Source organism: Lithobates pipiens, unplaced genomic scaffold, assembly GCF_037356315.1.
Source record: "Lithobates pipiens isolate NorthernLeopardFrog02 unplaced genomic scaffold, aLitPip1_a1.2 Scaffold_28, whole genome shotgun sequence".
NCBI lineage: Eukaryota > Metazoa > Chordata > Amphibia > Anura > Ranidae > Lithobates > Lithobates pipiens.
The window spans coordinates 180,707,503-180,725,329 of NW_027507789.1; the positions used below are offsets into that span (position 1 = coordinate 180,707,503).

At 53.1% G+C, this 17,827-nt stretch overlaps 1 protein-coding gene across 1 annotated transcript in view; it reads right to left on the minus strand.

Annotated features, from left to right (window-relative positions):
- Positions 1-16,416, minus strand: part of LSM12 (LSM12 homolog) — a 32,284-nt gene extending 15,868 nt beyond the window's left edge. Inside the window, exon 1 of the mRNA XM_077460029.1 lies at positions 16,223-16,416. Coding sequence (XP_077316155.1) covers positions 16,223-16,379 — 157 coding nt within the window. The 5' untranslated portion in view covers positions 16,380-16,416. The remainder of the gene's footprint in view (positions 1-16,222) is intronic.
- Between the last annotated feature and the right edge of the window lie 1,411 nt (positions 16,417-17,827).

Sequence of the window (17,827 nt, forward strand, 5' to 3'; positions counted from 1 at the left end):
CTGGTTGAACGCAAAGCTCAAAACGCATTTCACTCATAACAGAGCTTACTATTAATGCATTCACACAATGTCACAGCAACCATAAGATAAAACAAAGCTCAGGAATATTCCTTTATACCATTGTTTTGCAAACCTATGTACACTACAAACTGTATGATTAAATTGGTTCAAATAATGCCGTTTTACTAACCTGATAGCTTATTCTAAATAGCAAACCATTTTATTTGCAAATATTAAAGATTCTAACTACCAGCAAGAATAAATCCGTACATTTAAAGAGCACCTGTCATTTCAGATTCATCACGGCAGCGGCCTGTTAGTGGGCATCCCCTCACCTGCTGCCGCCACATCCTTCACCTTGTTGTGTCACTGCCGCATCACCAGCCATCCCATTAAAGTGAATGGGACGGTTGGTGAGTCAAGAGGAGGTCAGAAGAGCCGCCACTGCAGGCCAGAGAAGACAGTTGCTCTTTAATTAGGATTTAAAGAGTCAAATTAAAATAAAGCCTTTTTACTAGCGATTTAAATTAAATTCACCCTGCACGTCACACTGAAGTAAAGTCACATATTTGTCTTTTTGGTATTTTAGTGCACTGGTTTTGTGGAAGTCAAGTTGCAATAACCCTAAACTTTCTATTCACCCACATTATTACAATAAAAGCTCATCATGTCCCAGTATACAGCAATGAAACTGATCAAGTTAGCTGCAACTTATCAAGCTGTAGTATTTTTTTTATCCATCTGTCTGAAGTTCCACCCATAGAACCGTCTAATGACAATTTGTTTTTACCCCTTATTTTTCTTTATATAGTCTGCACTTCCAGGCCTGGACGCCAAGCCGATTTCATCAGTAGGCAATTTTCTAAGACTCCTGGGACGTCTGCCATTTATCCCAGGAGTCTGACCTGCACTTGACTTCCTTACAGGTTCTGTCTTGACAGGTCGCCATAGCAATGGGGCAGGAACTTCCGCTGCCACCATTGTTATGGCAACCTGTAAACAGAGTGCCATGCCCTTACGGCACAGGCGTGAGATCAGGACGTGCATGCTGGATAGCCAACTACATGGCGTCCCGGAAGTAGGAGTGGGCTTCAGTTGCCCACACTTATGACCGCCTGTCTGCTGGGATCCTGTGATAAATAGAATTGTAAGCGAGAAGAAACCCTTATACCAGTGTCCTGCTTATATTGTGCAAATAAAGACTCACAGGGGTGCTTTTTGGGAGAAAACTGACAAGGAGACCGGAGATCTGCTTTAACAGCATAGAAGAAAATGCAATACAATAAACAGCAACGCGATGAGCAATCAGCCATAAATAATACCATGAGCTGAAAACCTAGGAAAAAATTGTCACCAAAAAAATAAATAAAAAAAAAAGGGGAGAAAAACTGAATAGTAAATTCTAAAGTACAATTTACAGCACATTCATTCAAAAACCATCAAGCATGGCATACTTAATGAAATGTATTCATTTTGCTCCAAGAGGAGGATGTTTGATGTGCAGATATAGATCAAGCAATCCCCCAAGTGCCTGTGCTTCCTAGCTGGGATTCCCCCTCACTTCCTCTCCTGGTGACAGATTTCACCAGAAATGGAGGCGAGAGAAACTTAGACAGCGGCAGAGGAGAAAAAAAATAAAATAAAAATCTCAAACTGTTTGACAGGTACCCATCACCCACGTCAGGGAGACTGGGCCACAGTGACCTCAACCCCCCCCAGCCAAAAGGCTTCACTAACAGTTTCACTTACCACAAATGTCAGCGGCACCACCCAGGGTGCCAACATCGTGGGATGATAGACAGGCAAGTGCCCGAATATTAAGAGTCAGCAGCTACAAATTTTGGTGAGGGAGCAGAACCTATATTTCATATGTGCTGTACCATGTACTTGTATGAAAAACGTACCCAGATTTGTACTGCTTCCTTTATGGGAAATCCCTGGTGACCCCGTCAGGCCCTCTGATTTCCTATTAAAAACTGACCACACTATCAGGATGACCATCTTCAGGCACATGACTGCTGTAGTTTGTCTCCACTATCAGCCAAGGACGTGTCCTGTGTCATGACATTCAGCACTGCCAAACTCAGCCAAAGGCCGTTCCAACATGCACTTTACTATAAGACCCCTTTCACTCTGGGGCCACCCATGTGTTTACAGTAAAGCACCGCTCGTTTTAGCAGCACTTTTCAGCCACTAGCAGGGTGCCTTTAGCAAAAAGCAGGGGATGAAAACACCCGTGTTGTGGCGCTTCTGAAGCACTGCCCATTCACCACTGCAAAGGACAAGAGTGTTTTAGGAAATCCAAACAGTGCTCCCAAATCCCCTGTCCTACAGCTTGCAGGACTTGTTCTAATGTCCCGCAAGCGCACTGCCCTAGCGTGAAAGCACTCGGACTGTCACACTCCGGGGGCACGGGAGGCAGTTTTCAGGTGCTTTACAGGCGCCATTTCTAGTGCTAAAATTCCTGAAAACTACCTCGTTGTGAAAGGAATCTTATAAATAGGACTGTTGAGATATCAGTATAAAATGGTTATCTCCATGCTTGATGACCTATCCAAGCTTAGGCTTCTGAATTAATGTTCAGCAGAGCCATACAAAACAAAAAAACAGCCCAAGAGCACAGATAACGTAAAGGATAAGTTCTTTTTTTTTTTGTTTCCTAAAAAGTGCACAATTTAGATTTTTTGTTTTGTTGAGTCTTTAAAAGCATTGCACCCAGAACCAGCAGATCGCTGGTACCATTCAGGTCTCCTGCACACTGTCAGTGTATCTGTGTACCTGTATGGGTAAGAAGATACAACCTGACAGGAAGAATCAATGAACTACCACAGGACTCTACAGTGTCATAATAGCTCATTGAGAGCTACAAGCAATCGCAAAAGATGTTGGGGCTTGTAGTTCATTCACACACAGCTGTGTGAAGGAATGAAGTAGCCATGTGGGCAGAGCCCTGTTGATTTCAAGGAGTGACAGCAAGTACAGGGAACTTCTCCCCACACTGCTGTCACAGGGAGGGGGGGGGGGGGGTAGTAATCAGGCATCAGATGCAGCATTGGGAAGATGTTACATGTTCCACCCTAAACAGATGCAAAAAGGTTCCCAAAAAGGTGAATTTGCCCTTTAAAGCTGAATTTTAGTTATAGCAATTTTTACAGCTTGGACCAATGCAAGTCTATGTTCCATATCCATGAGATCCATGTGGAGGCTGGAAATCATTGTGGTATGCACCACTACTGTGATCCCCACTAGCTTTGAGGCCCCATCTTCAGTGGCTGCACTGTGAACAAGTCACTCACTTGACACTGGTGCCAGAGGATGATTTGCATTTACCCAATAAATGCAAAATGTTCTGATTGGATGAGGTTGAGACCGTGACATCACTACCCCACCTCATCCAATCAGAATGCTTTGCATGAATTCAATTGCTAAAAAAACAGACATGGAACTTCACACAAAGTCCCTGGTCTTGGATTTTAAAACTGAAATGTACATATGGACAGTGGATCCTTGTGGAAGATGGAAATCACTACTATAGTGACCTCCACTAGATTCCTGTGCCAAGCAGTTGCCCTGCTGCATTGGCAACAGGAGGTCACACATGTGGCACACAAACCATTTCAAAGATCACTTTGCATTTTATCAATGAATGCAGATTGGACTGGATGAAGTGGAGCAGTGAAGTCATAATCTCCACCTTGTCCAGTCGTGGAGAAATTGGAATGTGTTCTCTGAATAGTGCCCGTGTCATGTAGGTAACCTCCAGTGTTCACTAAGCAAAAGGGCAGCCACTCAGGGTGGGAACCAGGAAGCTAGTGGAGAACACTGAAGCTGCGGTGCCCACAACAGATTTCCAGCTTCCACAGGTATGACCCAAGTTGGACCAACATAATTAAGCAAAAAGCGCCATAGCTAAACTTAATGAATGCTACTGCCACACCTGAGAGTAACCAGATATGACAATACTACAAATGCCTAAACACAGCCCATCAAATAATGCTGTTCCTTCAACCAATTGTAGGTGACAACAACATCTACAAGTCTGAACACCAGAAGGTATCCAACATATAGGAAAATACCTTGCCAATTCAATATAGGTTACAACAAATGCAAAAACAATTGGGGTGTTACCACGCAATGCAACAGTACAAAGTAAGAAAACTGATATCCATCTATGTGGAAAAACCTTGGATTGCCAGCATAATTAATTCCAGAAAAATGCTTGTACTCAAACACTCATTTCAAAGCAAATTTCCCCATAAGAAATTATGTAAACTCAAACGATTAGTTCTACAACCATTTATTCATAGGTCCTTCAGTTTATAGTCCATCTAAAAAGATTATAGCAATGTGACCAAGGTTGTGGAACCATAAAAAGGTCCATCCACAAATGGCAGCCTCCAAGATGGGATTAGAAGCAAAATATAGCAGGGAGCTACAGAGTATAAAAGAAGAGCGATGCCTTTAAGTGTAGTAATAAGGTTACATTTAATGAAGGTACAACATTAAGCAACTCACATGGGTGATGAGTAAAGCCCCATACACACTATCAGTTTTTCTGCTGAGTTTTTCCTTCAGATTTACCAAAACCATATAATATGAGGTCAAACCTTAGGAGTTTCAATTTGTATGCAATCAGGCAGGCCCTTCTACTACATGGTTTTGGTAAATCTGAAGGAAAAACTCTGCAGAAAAACTGATAGTGTGTATGGGGCTTAAGAGGCACATCTAAGCATGCAGGCATCTGGGGTAAAGCTGCTCCACACTGCCGGCTCTCAACGCTGTCAGTCTGCAATTGTGACTGGGAAGACTACCCAGCAATAGTGTGATCTGAAAGTGAGGCTTGAACAGCTCAGAGTGGAAGGGATGAGTCCATGGCGGTGCAGAGGATGGTCTATGTGGACAGCTTTACCCCGGGTGCCTGCATACTTAGATGTGCCAGTTTTAATCATCAACCATGTAAATTGCTAAGTGTTGTACCTTCATTAAATGTAACCATATTGCTACACTTAGAGGCGCCTCTTTTATACTCTGTTGTGATCAGGGGCGGATCGGGGGGGGGCAATTGCCCCCTCCGAGAATGCAACTGAGTGGGTGGGCAGGTGTCGCCGCGGCTCCTTTGGTGAGAGACGGCGGGTGGCTCCGCGGGCAGGAGAGGCGACTCGGGTGGTAAGCAGCTGTGCGGCTCAGTGACTGTGTGTGAGCGGCTGCTAGCCAATCAGGGAGCCGGCGGGCAGGGGGGGATCAGAGAGATGACATCTCTCACCGCCCGGCATCCCTGCAGTTTTCGCCCTCACTGTGCAGTGTGCAGGCAGCCGTAGCAGCAGACAGGTTACTTCATCTCTCTGCTGCCCGACTGGGACAGAGCAAGAGACATTATAGCAGGCAAGTGACAATCTGCATCTTGTGGCATGGGACGTGGCAATCCACAAAGTGGGGCAGGTGACACGCTCAGGGCTCCCACCGATTCTGCATTATGGCAAGTTGAACTATTTAATTTTTTATAACAATGTAATAGTAATGCACTTCAATCATCCAGACACCATAACCATGGCGCCGTGATGACTGAAGCGCTAACACCAGCCATTTGCCCAATATATTTAGCCCAAAAAACATTTTCTAGCAGCGCTCCTCCCAAGACTAGGCTCTGGATCCGAGCCTGGTTGTGACATGACGCTACTTGTATATCAAGACAAAATTTAAATTGCTTGCCTCGCAAAACACTCAAACCAAGGTTTTAATAAAATATCTATAGGTAGCTTTCCATTTCCCCGCCGACCAAATCTCCTTGGGGGGGGGGGGGGGGCATACATTAACTACAGTTCTCCATTTGTATCAACCTCAGTAACCTACCAGAACAAATTAGAGTCTTAACAAGCCAGCCATTGAACATCCACTAAAAATACAATTGGCTTAAAGGAGACAAGATTCAGTTTCAATGCACTGGCTATCTGGCACTTGCAGCTCTTGCCCAGCCCCGTCTATTTCTGCTATTTCAGCATTTCCAGCTCAGCAGGACTTCTTTCCTATGATTTTCCAACAAAAGAGATAAAGGGCTGCAGGCCGGCTATTGCTGGCAGGTGTTGTCATGGACTACCGTTACAGCCGGCCTTGACCTGTCCTTGGTGCTCTGATATCAGACAGACCGGATCACCACTTCAAAGGCTGATAGAATTGGAAGACATCCACAGACTTACAATCATCATTGCCTAATCTGGCCAATGTTCATTTGATGTAGAAATGATGGCTTTAGTCTGCCAGCCTGGCCTACCACCTACAGACCAAAGAAATCATTTCTTGGGAGTATCTAAGGGCACCTCTTGAGAACGCCGAGAAAATCTTACAAGATACAAGTCTGCATGTTCAGCAAGTGTAACAGTTCATACACAGAAGACCTATGGATATACAATCGTCCTAAAGAACAAACTTTCACCCGTCTGATCACATTTGGTCTAGTAATGCAACGAAACGTCAGGCGCTGAAAAGTTTCCAAAAATAGAGTTTTCAGCATTGTAGGAGAAAAAAAAAAAAAAAAAAAAAGCTTGCCTATAATGGCTGCTGAAAACGCCTGTGATATTGCCGTGCTTATGTTGCGTTTTTCACAATTCATGCAACAATAAAAATAAACCGCAATGGGCGCATTCTTTCTGCATTTACAATGCATTTCAACAGGGAGCTGCAGTTTTCTTTACTGACCAAATATGCACCAAGCATGATTTTTAACACCGTTTCAAAAAAAGGTGTCATTAATGGCCGACAACTTCATATTCATTTAAATTCACGATAAAAAAAAAAAAAAAAAAAAAAAAAAAAAAGAGTCAAAGACATTTATACAAATATTTTTTTTTTTTTTTTAAAGTCAATTTAGGTTTAGTGCATCCTGAATTTTTGATTGGGCACCAGAATTTATTTCGGTGCATCACTACTTTGGTCTATAGGATTTTATTTAGTGGACTCTGGGTAAGGTGCCATCACACCACACCAGAAGCCACATCCAGATCAGTCCACCACCGAAAAGTCATCACAGCTCCAGGTCAAGCCATCATCGCTTCATATCAGGAATTACTCTACCACTAGAAGCCATGATAGCTCCCTAATATATACATATATATACACACACACACATATATATATATACATACACACAAAATGCCCCCCCCCCCCCCCATCAGTTCACCTGCCACAACGGGTGCCAGCCTCCTCTAAGAACATGCATCACTCCATGAAACTATCACAACAGCAGACTTAAGGGGAGCAAACCACATGGATGAACCACATCCAGTACACCAACAGAGGCTACAGCTCCCACATCTTGGCCACCACCAACCCTGGACACATTTCACCCATAGAGTCCCTAGATCAGGAACCATCACCCCACCAGCAGAATACATGATAACCTCAGCTCAGGCACCAGCATTCCACCAACACAAGCCAAGTGTTCAACAATTCATTGCAAAGCCATGTCACACGGGTCAATACACCTGGCATGTATGTGACTTTATGGTTTTGAAATAAATTGTTGAAATCTATTCTCTGGAGTGCTGGTGACTTTCCACAGCGCAATCTGTTATGGTCACTGTAAGGACTATGCAAGTCTGAATAAGACTTGCTATGTGGCGATGGATGGGACTATGCAAGTCTGCTACAATCCTCGTGTATGGATGCATGCGCCGGCTCTGACCCCTGCATAGAGGTGCATGTGTCTGCTATGATCCTCGTATGGGGGTTTATGTACCTTTGTTATGATCTCTGTATAGGGGTGCATGCTATGATCTATATACAAGGAAATATGCGTTTGCTATGATTACAGTATAAGGATGTATGTATGTGCAGGCTAGGAACCCCATACTGGGGTGCATGTGTCTATTACAATCTGTGTATGGAGGTGTATGGTCTGCTAGGATCCCTGTACAGGGGTGCATAGCTGCATTACAATCTGAGTAAAGGGACATGGTGTCTTCTATGACCCCCATATTGGGATGCGTGGACGCGTCGTGACCTCTGCACTGGGATGCGTGGACGTGATCTCTGCACAGGGGGGGGGGTGATCTGTGGACGTGATCTGTGCACTGGGGGGGGGGGGGGGGGATCTGTGCATTGGGTGGGGATCTGTGGACGTGCCATGATCTCTGTATTGGGGGGGGGGGGGGGAATCTGTGGCCGTGCTCTGATCTCTGTATTTGGGGGGGGGGGGGGGGGGGATCTGTGGGCGTGCCATGGTCTCTGTATTGGGGGGGGGATCTGGACGTGCCGTGATCTCTGTATTGGGGGGGGGGGAATCTGTGGACGTGCCATGGTCTCTGTATTGGGGGGGGGGGGGGGGAATCTATGGACGTGCCATGGTCTCTGTATTGGGGGGGGGGGAATCTATGGACGTGCCATGGTCTCTGTATTGGGGGGGAATCTATGGAAGTGCCATGGTCTCTGTATTGGGGGGGGGGAATCTATGGACCTGCCATGGTCTCTGTATTGGGGGGGGGGATCTATGGACCTGCCATGGTCTCTGTATGGGGGGGGGGGGGGGGATCTATGGACGTGCCGTGGTCTCTGTACTGGGGGGGATCGATGGACGTGCCGTGGTCTCTGTACTGGGGGGGGATCGATGGACGTGCCGTGGTCTCTGTATTGGGGGGAAATCTATGCCGTGGTCTCTGTATTGGGGGGGAAATCTATGGACATGCCGTGGTCTCTGTATTTGGGGGGGGGGGGGGTGGACCTGTGGACGTGCCATGTTCTCTGTATTGGGGGGGGGTGGACCTGTGGACGTGCCATGTTCTCTGTATTGGGGGGGGTGAATCTGTGGACGTGCCGTGGTCTCTGTATTGGCACGTCCATAGATTCCCCCCCCCCCCAATACAGAGACCGCGGCACGTCCATAGATTCCCCCCCCCCCAATACAGAGACCATGGCACGTCCATAGATTCCCCCCCCCCCCCATGGTCTCTGTATTGGGGGGGGGGAATCTATGGATGTGCCATGGTCTCTGTATTGGGGGGGGGAATCTATGGACGTGCCATGGTCTCTGTATTGGGGGGGAACTATGGACCTGCCATGGTCTCTGTATTGGGGGGGGGAACTATGGACCTGCCATGGTCTCTGTACTGGGGGGGGGGGGAAATCGATGGACGTGCCGTGGTCTCTGTACTGGGGGGGAAATCTACGCCGTGGTCTCTGTATTGGGGTGGGAAATCTATGGACATGCCGTGGTCTCTGTATTGGGGGGGGTGGACCTGTGGACGTGCCGCGGTCTCTGTATTGGGGGGGGAATCTGTGGACGTGCCGCGGTCTCTATATTGGGGGGGGGTCTGTGGACGTGCCGCGGTCTCTATATTGGGGGGGTCTGTGGACGTGCCGCGGTCTCTATATTGGGGGGGTCTGTGGACGTGCCACGGTCTCTGTATTGGGGGGGATCTGTGGACGTGCCACGGTCTCTGTATTGGGGGGGGGATCTGTGGACGTGCCACGGTCTCTGTATTGGGGGGGGGATCTGTGGACGTGCCACGGTCTCTGTATTGGGGGGGGGATCTGTGGACGTGCCACGGTCTCTGTATTGGGGGGGGGATCTGTGGACGTGCCGCAGTCTCTGTATTGGGGGGGGTCTGTGGACGTGCCGCAGTCTCTGTATTGGGGGGGGTCTGTGGACGTGCCGCAGTCTCTGTATTGGGGGGGGTCTGTGGACGTGCCGCAGTCTCTGTATTGGGGGGGGTCTGTGGACGTGCCGCAGTCTCTGTATTGGGGGGGGTCTGTGGACGTGCCGCAGTCTCTGTATTGGGGGGGGTCTGTGGACGTGCCGCAGTCTCTGTATTGGGGGGGGTCTGTGGACGTGCCGCAGTCTCTGTATTGGGGGGGGTCTGTGGACGTGCCGCAGTCTCTGTATTGGGGGGGGTCTGTGGACGTGCCGCAGTCTCTGTATTGGGGGGGGTCTGTGGACGTGCCGCAGTCTCTGTATTGGGGGGGGTCTGTGGACGTGCCGCAGTCTCTGTATTGGGGGGGGTCTGTGGACGTGCCGCAGTCTCTGTATTGGGGGGGGTCTGTGGACGTGCCGCAGTCTCTGTATTGGGGGGGGTCTGTGGACGTGCCGCAGTCTCTGTATTGGGGGGGTCTGTGGACGTGCCGCAGTCTCTGTATTGGGGGGGGTCTGTGGACGTGCCGCAGTCTCTGTATTGGGGGGGGTCTGTGGACGTGCCGCAGTCTCTGTATTGGGGGGGGTCTGTGGACGTGCCGCAGTCTCTGTATTGGGGGGGTCTGTGGACGTGCCGCAGTCTCTGTATTGGGGGGGGTCTGTGGACGTGCCGCAGTCTCTGTATTGGGGGGGGTCTGTGGACGTGCCGCAGTCTCTGTATTGGGGGGGGTCTGTGGACGTGCCGCAGTCTCTGTATTGGGGGGGGTCTGTGGACGTGCCGCAGTCTCTGTATTGGGGGGGGTCTGTGGACGTGCCGCAGTCTCTGTATTGGGGGGGGTCTGTGGACGTGCCGCAGTCTCTGTATTGGGGGGGTCTGTGGACGTGCCGCAGTCTCTGTATTGGGGGGGGTCTGTGGACGTGCCGCAGTCTCTGTATTGGGGGGGGTCTGTGGACGTGCCGCAGTCTCTGTATTGGGGGGGGTCTGTGGACGTGCCGCAGTCTCTGTATTGGGGGGGGTCTGTGGACGTGCCGCAGTCTCTGTATTGGGGGGGGTCTGTGGACGTGCCGCAGTCTCTGTATTGGGGGGGGTCTGTGGACGTGCCGCAGTCTCTGTATTGGGGGGGGTCTGTGGACGTGCCGCAGTCTCTGTATTGGGGGGGGTCTGTGGACGTGCCGCAGTCTCTGTATTGGGGGGGGTCTGTGGACGTGCCGCAGTCTCTGTATTGGGGGGGGTCTGTGGACGTGCCGCAGTCTCTGTATTGGGGGGGGTCTGTGGACGTGCCGCAGTCTCTGTATTGGGGGGGGGTCTGTGGACGTGCCGCAGTCTCTGTATTGGGGGGGGATCTGAGGACCTGCCGCAGTCTCTGTATTGGGGGGGGGGATCTGAGGACCTGCCGCAGTCTCTGTATTGGGGGGGGGATCTGAGGACCTGCCGCAGTCTCTGTATTGGGGGGGGGATCTGAGGACCTGCCGCAGTCTCTGTATTGGGGGGGGGATCTGAGGACCTGCCGCAGTCTCTGTATTGGGGGGGGGATCTGAGGACCTGCCGCAGTCTCTGTATTGGGGGGGGGATCTGAGGACCTGCCGCAGTCTCTGTATTGCGGGGGGGGATCTGAGGACCTGCCGCAGTCTCTGTATTGGGGGGGGGATCTGAGGACCTGCCGCAGTCTCTGTATTGGGGGGGGGGGGGGTCTGAGGACGTGCCGCAGTCTCTGTATTGGGGGGGGGGGGGTCTGTGGACGTGCCGCAGTCTCTGTATTGGGGGGGGGGGGTCTGTGGACGTGCCGCAGTCTCTGTATTGGGGGGGGTCTGTGGACGTGCCGCAGTCTCTGTATTGGGGGGGGTCTGTGGACGTGCCGCAGTCTCTGTATTGGGGGGGGTCTGTGGACGTGCCGCAGTCTCTGTATTGGGGGGGGTCTGTGGACGTGCCGCAGTCTCTGTATTGGGGGGGGTCTGTGGACGTGCCGCAGTCTCTGTATTGGGGGGGGTCTGTGGACGTGCCGCAGTCTCTGTATTGGGGGGGGTCTGTGGACGTGCCGCAGTCTCTGTATTGGGGGGGGTCTGTGGACGTGCCGCAGTCTCTGTATTGGGGGGGGTCTGTGGACGTGCCGCAGTCTCTGTATTGGGGGGGGTCTGTGGACGTGCCGCAGTCTCTGTATTGGGGGGGGTCTGTGGACGTGCCGCAGTCTCTGTATTGGGGGGGGTCTGTGGACGTGCCGCAGTCTCTGTATTGGGGGGGGTCTGTGGACGTGCCGCAGTCTCTGTATTGGGGGGGGTCTGTGGACGTGCCGCAGTCTCTGTATTGGGGGGGGTCTGTGGACGTGCCGCAGTCTCTGTATTGGGGGGGGTCTGTGGACGTGCCGCAGTCTCTGTATTGGGGGGGGTCTGTGGACGTGCCGCAGTCTCTGTATTGGGGGGGGTCTGTGGACGTGCCGCAGTCTCTGTATTGGGGGGGGTCTGTGGACGTGCCGCAGTCTCTGTATTGGGGGGGGTCTGTGGACGTGCCGCAGTCTCTGTATTGGGGGGGGTCTGTGGACGTGCCGCAGTCTCTGTATTGGGGGGGGTCTGTGGACGTGCCGCAGTCTCTGTATTGGGGGGGGTCTGTGGACGTGCCGCAGTCTCTGTATTGGGGGGGGTCTGTGGACGTGCCGCAGTCTCTGTATTGGGGGGGGTCTGTGGACGTGCCGCAGTCTCTGTATTGGGGGGGGTCTGTGGACGTGCCGCAGTCTCTGTATTGGGGGGGGTCTGTGGACGTGCCGCAGTCTCTGTATTGGGGGGGGTCTGTGGACGTGCCGCAGTCTCTGTATTGGGGGGGGTCTGTGGACGTGCCGCAGTCTCTGTATTGGGGGGGGTCTGTGGACGTGCCGCAGTCTCTGTATTGGGGGGGGTCTGTGGACGTGCCGCAGTCTCTGTATTGGGGGGGGTCTGTGGACGTGCCGCAGTCTCTGTATTGGGGGGGGTCTGTGGACGTGCCGCAGTCTCTGTATTGGGGGGGGTCTGTGGACGTGCCGCAGTCTCTGTATTGGGGGGGGTCTGTGGACGTGCCGCAGTCTCTGTATTGGGGGGGGTCTGTGGACGTGCCGCAGTCTCTGTATTGGGGGGGGTCTGTGGACGTGCCGCAGTCTCTGTATTGGGGGGGGGGTCTGTGGACGTGCCGCAGTCTCTGTATTGGGGGGGGGTCTGTGGACGTGCCGCAGTCTCTGTATTGGGGGGGGTCTGTGGACGTGCCGCAGTCTCTGTATTGGGGGGGGTCTGTGGACGTGCCGCAGTCTCTGTATTGGGGGGGGTCTGTGGACGTGCCGCAGTCTCTGTATTGGGGGGGGTCTGTGGACGTGCCGCAGTCTCTGTATTGGGGGGGGTCTGTGGACGTGCCGCAGTCTCTGTATTGGGGGGGGTCTGTGGACGTGCCACGGTCTCTGTATTGGGGGGGGATCTGTGGACGTGCCACGGTCTCTGTATTGGGGGGGGGGATCTGTGGACGTGCCACGGTCTCTGTATTGGGGGGGAGGGGATCTGTGGACGTGCCACGGTCTCTGTATTGGGGGGGGAGGGGATCTGTGGACGTGCCACGGTCTCTGTATTGGGGGGGGGGATCTGTGGACGTGCCACGGTCTCTGTATTTGGGGGGGGGTCTGTGGACGTGCCGCGGTCTCTGTGGACGTGCCGCAGTCTCTGTATTGGGGGGGGGGGGTCTGTGGACGTGCCGCGGTCTCTGTATTGGGGGGGGGGGGGTCTGTGGACGTGCCGCGGTCTCTGTATTGGGGGGGGGGGTCTGTGGACGTGCCGCGGTCTCTGTATTGGGGGGGGGGGTCTGTGGACGTGCCGCGGTCTCTGTATTGGGGGGGGGGGTCTGTGGACGTGCCGCGGTCTCTGTATTGGGGGGGTCTGTGGACGTGCCGCGGTCTCTTTATTGGGGGGGGGGATCTGTGGACGTGCCGCGGTCTCTTTATTGGGGGGGGGGGTCTGTGGACGTGCCGCGGTCTCTTTATTGGGGGGGGGGGGTCTGTGGACGTGCCGCGGTCTCTTTATTGGGGGGGTCTGTGGACGTGCCGCGGTCTCTTTATTGGGGGGGTCTGTGGACGGTCCGCGGTCTCTTTATTGGGGGGGGTCTGTGGACGGTCCGCGGTCTCTTTATTGGGGGGGGGGTCTGTGGACGTGCCGCGGTCTCTGTATTGGGGGGGTCTGTGGACGTGCCGCGGTCTCTGTATTGGGGGGGGTCTGTGGACGTGCCGCGGTCTCTGTATTGGGGGGGGTCTGTGGACGTGCCGCGGTCTCTGTATTGGGGGGGGTCTGTGGACGTGCCGCGGTCTCTGTATTGGGGGGGGTCTGTGGACGTGCCGCGGTCTCTGTATTGGGGGGGGTCTGTGGACGTGCCGCGGTCTCTGTATTGGGGGGGGTCTGTGGACGTGCCGCGGTCTCTGTATTGGGGGGGGTCTGTGGACGTGCCGCGGTCTCTGTATTGGGGGGGGTCTGTGGACGTGCCACGGTCTCTGTATTGGGGGGGGTCTGTGGACGTGCCGCGGTCTCTGTATTGGGGGGGGGTCTGTGGACGTGCCGCGGTCTCTGTATTGGGGGGGGTCTGTGGACGTGCCGCGGTCTCTGTATTGGGGGGGGGGTCTGTGGACGTGCCGCGGTCTCTGTATTGGGGGGGGGGTCTGTGGACGTGCCGCGGTCTCTGTATTGGGGGGGGGTCTGTGGACGTGCCGCGGTCTCTGTATTGGGGGGGGTCTGTGGACGTGCCGCGGCCTCTGTATTGGGGGGGGTCTGTGGACGTGCCGCGGTCTCTGTATTGGGGGGGGGTCTGTGGACGTGCCGCGGTCTCTGTATTGGGGGGGGTCTGTGGACGTGCCGCGGTCTCTATATTGGGGGGGTCTGTGGACGTACCGTGGTCTCTGTATTGGGGGGGGGGGGTCTGTGGACGTACCGTGGTCTCTGTTTTGGGGGGGGGGTCTGTGGACGTACCGTGGTCTCTGTATTGGGGGGGGGGGATCTGTGGACGTACCTTGGTCTCTGCATTGGGGGGGGATCTGTGGACGTACCGTGGTCTCTGTATGGGGGGGGGGATCTGGACGTACCGTGGTCTCTGTATTGGGGGGGGGGATCTGGACGTACCGTGGTCTCTGTATTGGGGGGGGGGGATCTGGACGTACCGTGGTCTCTGTATTGGGGGGGGGATCTGTGGACGTACCGTGGTCTCTGTATTGGGGGGGGGAATCTGTGGACGTACCGTGGTCTCTGTATTGGGGGGGGGAATCTGTGGACGTACCGTGGTCTCTGTATTGGGGGGGGAATCTGTGGACGTACCGTGGTCTCTGTATTGGGGGGATCTGTGGACGTACCGTGGTCTCTGTATTGGGGGGGGGGATCTGTGGACGTACCGTGGTCTCTGTATTGGGGGGGGGATCTGTGGACGTGCCGTGGTCTCTGTATTGGGGGGGGGGGATCTGTGGACGTGCCGTGGTCTCTGTATTGGGGGGGGGGGGATCTGTGGACGTACCGTGGTCTCTGTATTGGGGGGGGGGGGGATCTGTGGACGTGCCGTGGTCTCTGTATTGGGGGGGGGGATCTGTGGACGTGCCGTGGTCTCTGTATTGGGGGGGGGGATCTGTGGACGTGCCGCGGTCTCTGTATTGGGGGGGGATCTGTGGACGTACCGTGGTCTCTGCATTGGGGGGGGATCTGTGGACGTACCGTGGTCTCTGTATTGGGGGGGGGGATCTGTGGACGTACCGTGGTCTCTGTATGGGGGGGGGGATCTGGACGTACCGTGGTCTCTGTATTGGGGGGGGGGATCTGTGGACGTACCGTGGTCTCTGTATTGGGGGGGAATCTGTGGACGTACCGTGGTCTCTGTATTGGGGGGAATCTGTGGACGTACCGTGGTCTCTGTATTGGGGGGGATCTGTGGACGTACCGTGGTCTCTGTATTGGGGGGGGATCTGTGGACGTACCGTGGTCTCTGTATTGGGGGGGATCTGTGGACGTACCGTGGTCTCTGTATTGGGGGGGATCTGTGGACGTACCGTGGTCTCTGTATTGGGGGGGATCTGTGGACGTACCGTGGTCTCTGTATTGGGGGGGGGATCTGTGGACGTGCCGTGGTCTCTGTATTGGGGGGGGGGGGGATCTGTGGACGTGCCGTGGTCTCTGTATTGGGGGGGGATCTGTGGACGTACCGTGGTCTCTGTATTGGGGGGGGAATCTGTGGACGTGCCGTGGTCTCTGTATTGGGGTGGGGGGGATCTGTGGACGTGCCGTGGTCTCTGTATTGGGGGGGGATCTGTGGACGTGCCGTGGTCTCTGTATTGGGGGGGGGATCTGTGGACGTGCCGTGGTCTCTGTATTGGGGGGGGGGGGGGTGTATGGACATGCTCTGATCTCCATGTTGGAATGTACGGACATGCTGGGCTGAGTACAACATCCGATCCCCTCCATCTATGGGCTCCTCCGTCCAGCCTCCCCATACATCCCCCGGATGAATCCCCCGGCCCCGGTCAGTACACAGATCCGCCCAGCCAGGCCCCCGGCACACCTAACACCCCGTGCCCAGCCAGGAGCTCCAGCCGCCCTCTCACCCCTTCCCCGCTCTCCATGGAAGGATACTGAGCGCCAGCATCTTGCTCTGGTAGTCGAAGGCCACAACCTCTCCTTGGAGTCGCGTTTCCTGGCAGGTCCGGCATGAGACCTGGGAGCCAACACTGAAATATTCCCCCGGAGCCGCCATCTTCCATCCGGCCTGCGTGACGTGCTGCTCGAACATCCCCCGACCTCAACGCGCAACCTTACAAGCCAACGTCGGCGCGTGGGCTGCCGGGAATTTACCTTTTACCGGTGCCCGCCCATCTCGCGAGAATTCGCGTCCGCCCTTTTGAAAGCTGGCGCCCGCTAGCGTCAATGGACGGGGGGGGGGGAGGAGGGGGGAGGCCGCCATCTTGACGTGCGACGTGCCACATAGAAAGAATAGGGCTCATGCTTCTTCCTCCGCCATTTTGAAAATGGGATGCGTTTCAGGAAACTTTATTGACAATGAAAGACGCAGTACAAGCATGCGAGAGGAAATGGAGTTTTTAACCTTTCTTTTGTCTTTGAAGGGAACTAGAGTGTTGCTATAAAAAAAATTAAAATATATTTGAGGGAAATGTGTTTTATAGAGTGTCACTTTATTTAAAACAAAAAGCTGTAAAAAAAAAACGCTGGCCTCACAGACACGCCGCGCACAATGTAAAAAGCTGGCTTTTCTGTGAGACACTCAGGTTCTGGGTACAGCCATCCATAGATATGAATGTCTGTCCTCAGCTATACGCTGGACTCATTTGCCTCCGTATAGCACACATCTGTATTCCTCAAATGCCGGAAGTCTCCATTCAGCGAATGCATCTGTACACAATATGCAGATGTACATACAGCGGGTAAAATAGCTATTGAGCACGTCACCATTTTTCTAGGTAAATATTTTCTGAAGAAGATTGACTGTGACATGACATTTTCACCACATGACGTTGTCACATCACATTCGCGTGCCCATCACATTTTGCTCCCACTGGAGTGCACATGTGAGACGCCGCCATATGCGTTTCAATACAGGGCCCCTCGCGGGCTCGTTTTGGCTTGCCTCGCTTCGCTCAGCATAATTATAATCTAACTCTTTGTCCACTTGGATGGTGGGGCTTGAACCTGGACTCAGCAGATCGCCACAGTGTTGGAATGCATATGGCGGCGTCACGCATGCGCAGCCCAGCGGGCAGCCAAATGTGATGGGTCGCATATGTAACGAAACACCTGCAACAACCCATGCAATCAATACATACAAAGAAACCAAAACAAATAAGTTCCGAAAATTCAGAAGTTATTTGTAATAAAATGGAATGACAAAGGGAAAAAGTATTGAACACGATAACTGAAAAGTATTTAATACCTCGTACAAAATCTTTTGTTGGCAATGACAGCTCCAAGACGCCTCCTGTATGGAGAAACTAGTCGCATGCACTGCTCAGGTGTGATTTCGGCCTATTCTTCCACACAAAGTCTTCAAATCTTGAAGGTTCTGTGGGCCTCTTCTATGAACTCTGATCTTTAGTTCTTTCCATAGGTGTTATATTGGATTCAAGTCAGGTGATTTGTTGGGCCATTCTAGCAGCTTTAATTTCTTTGAAACCATTTGAGAGTTTCCTTGGCTTTGTATTTGGGATGATTGCCTTGCTGAAATGT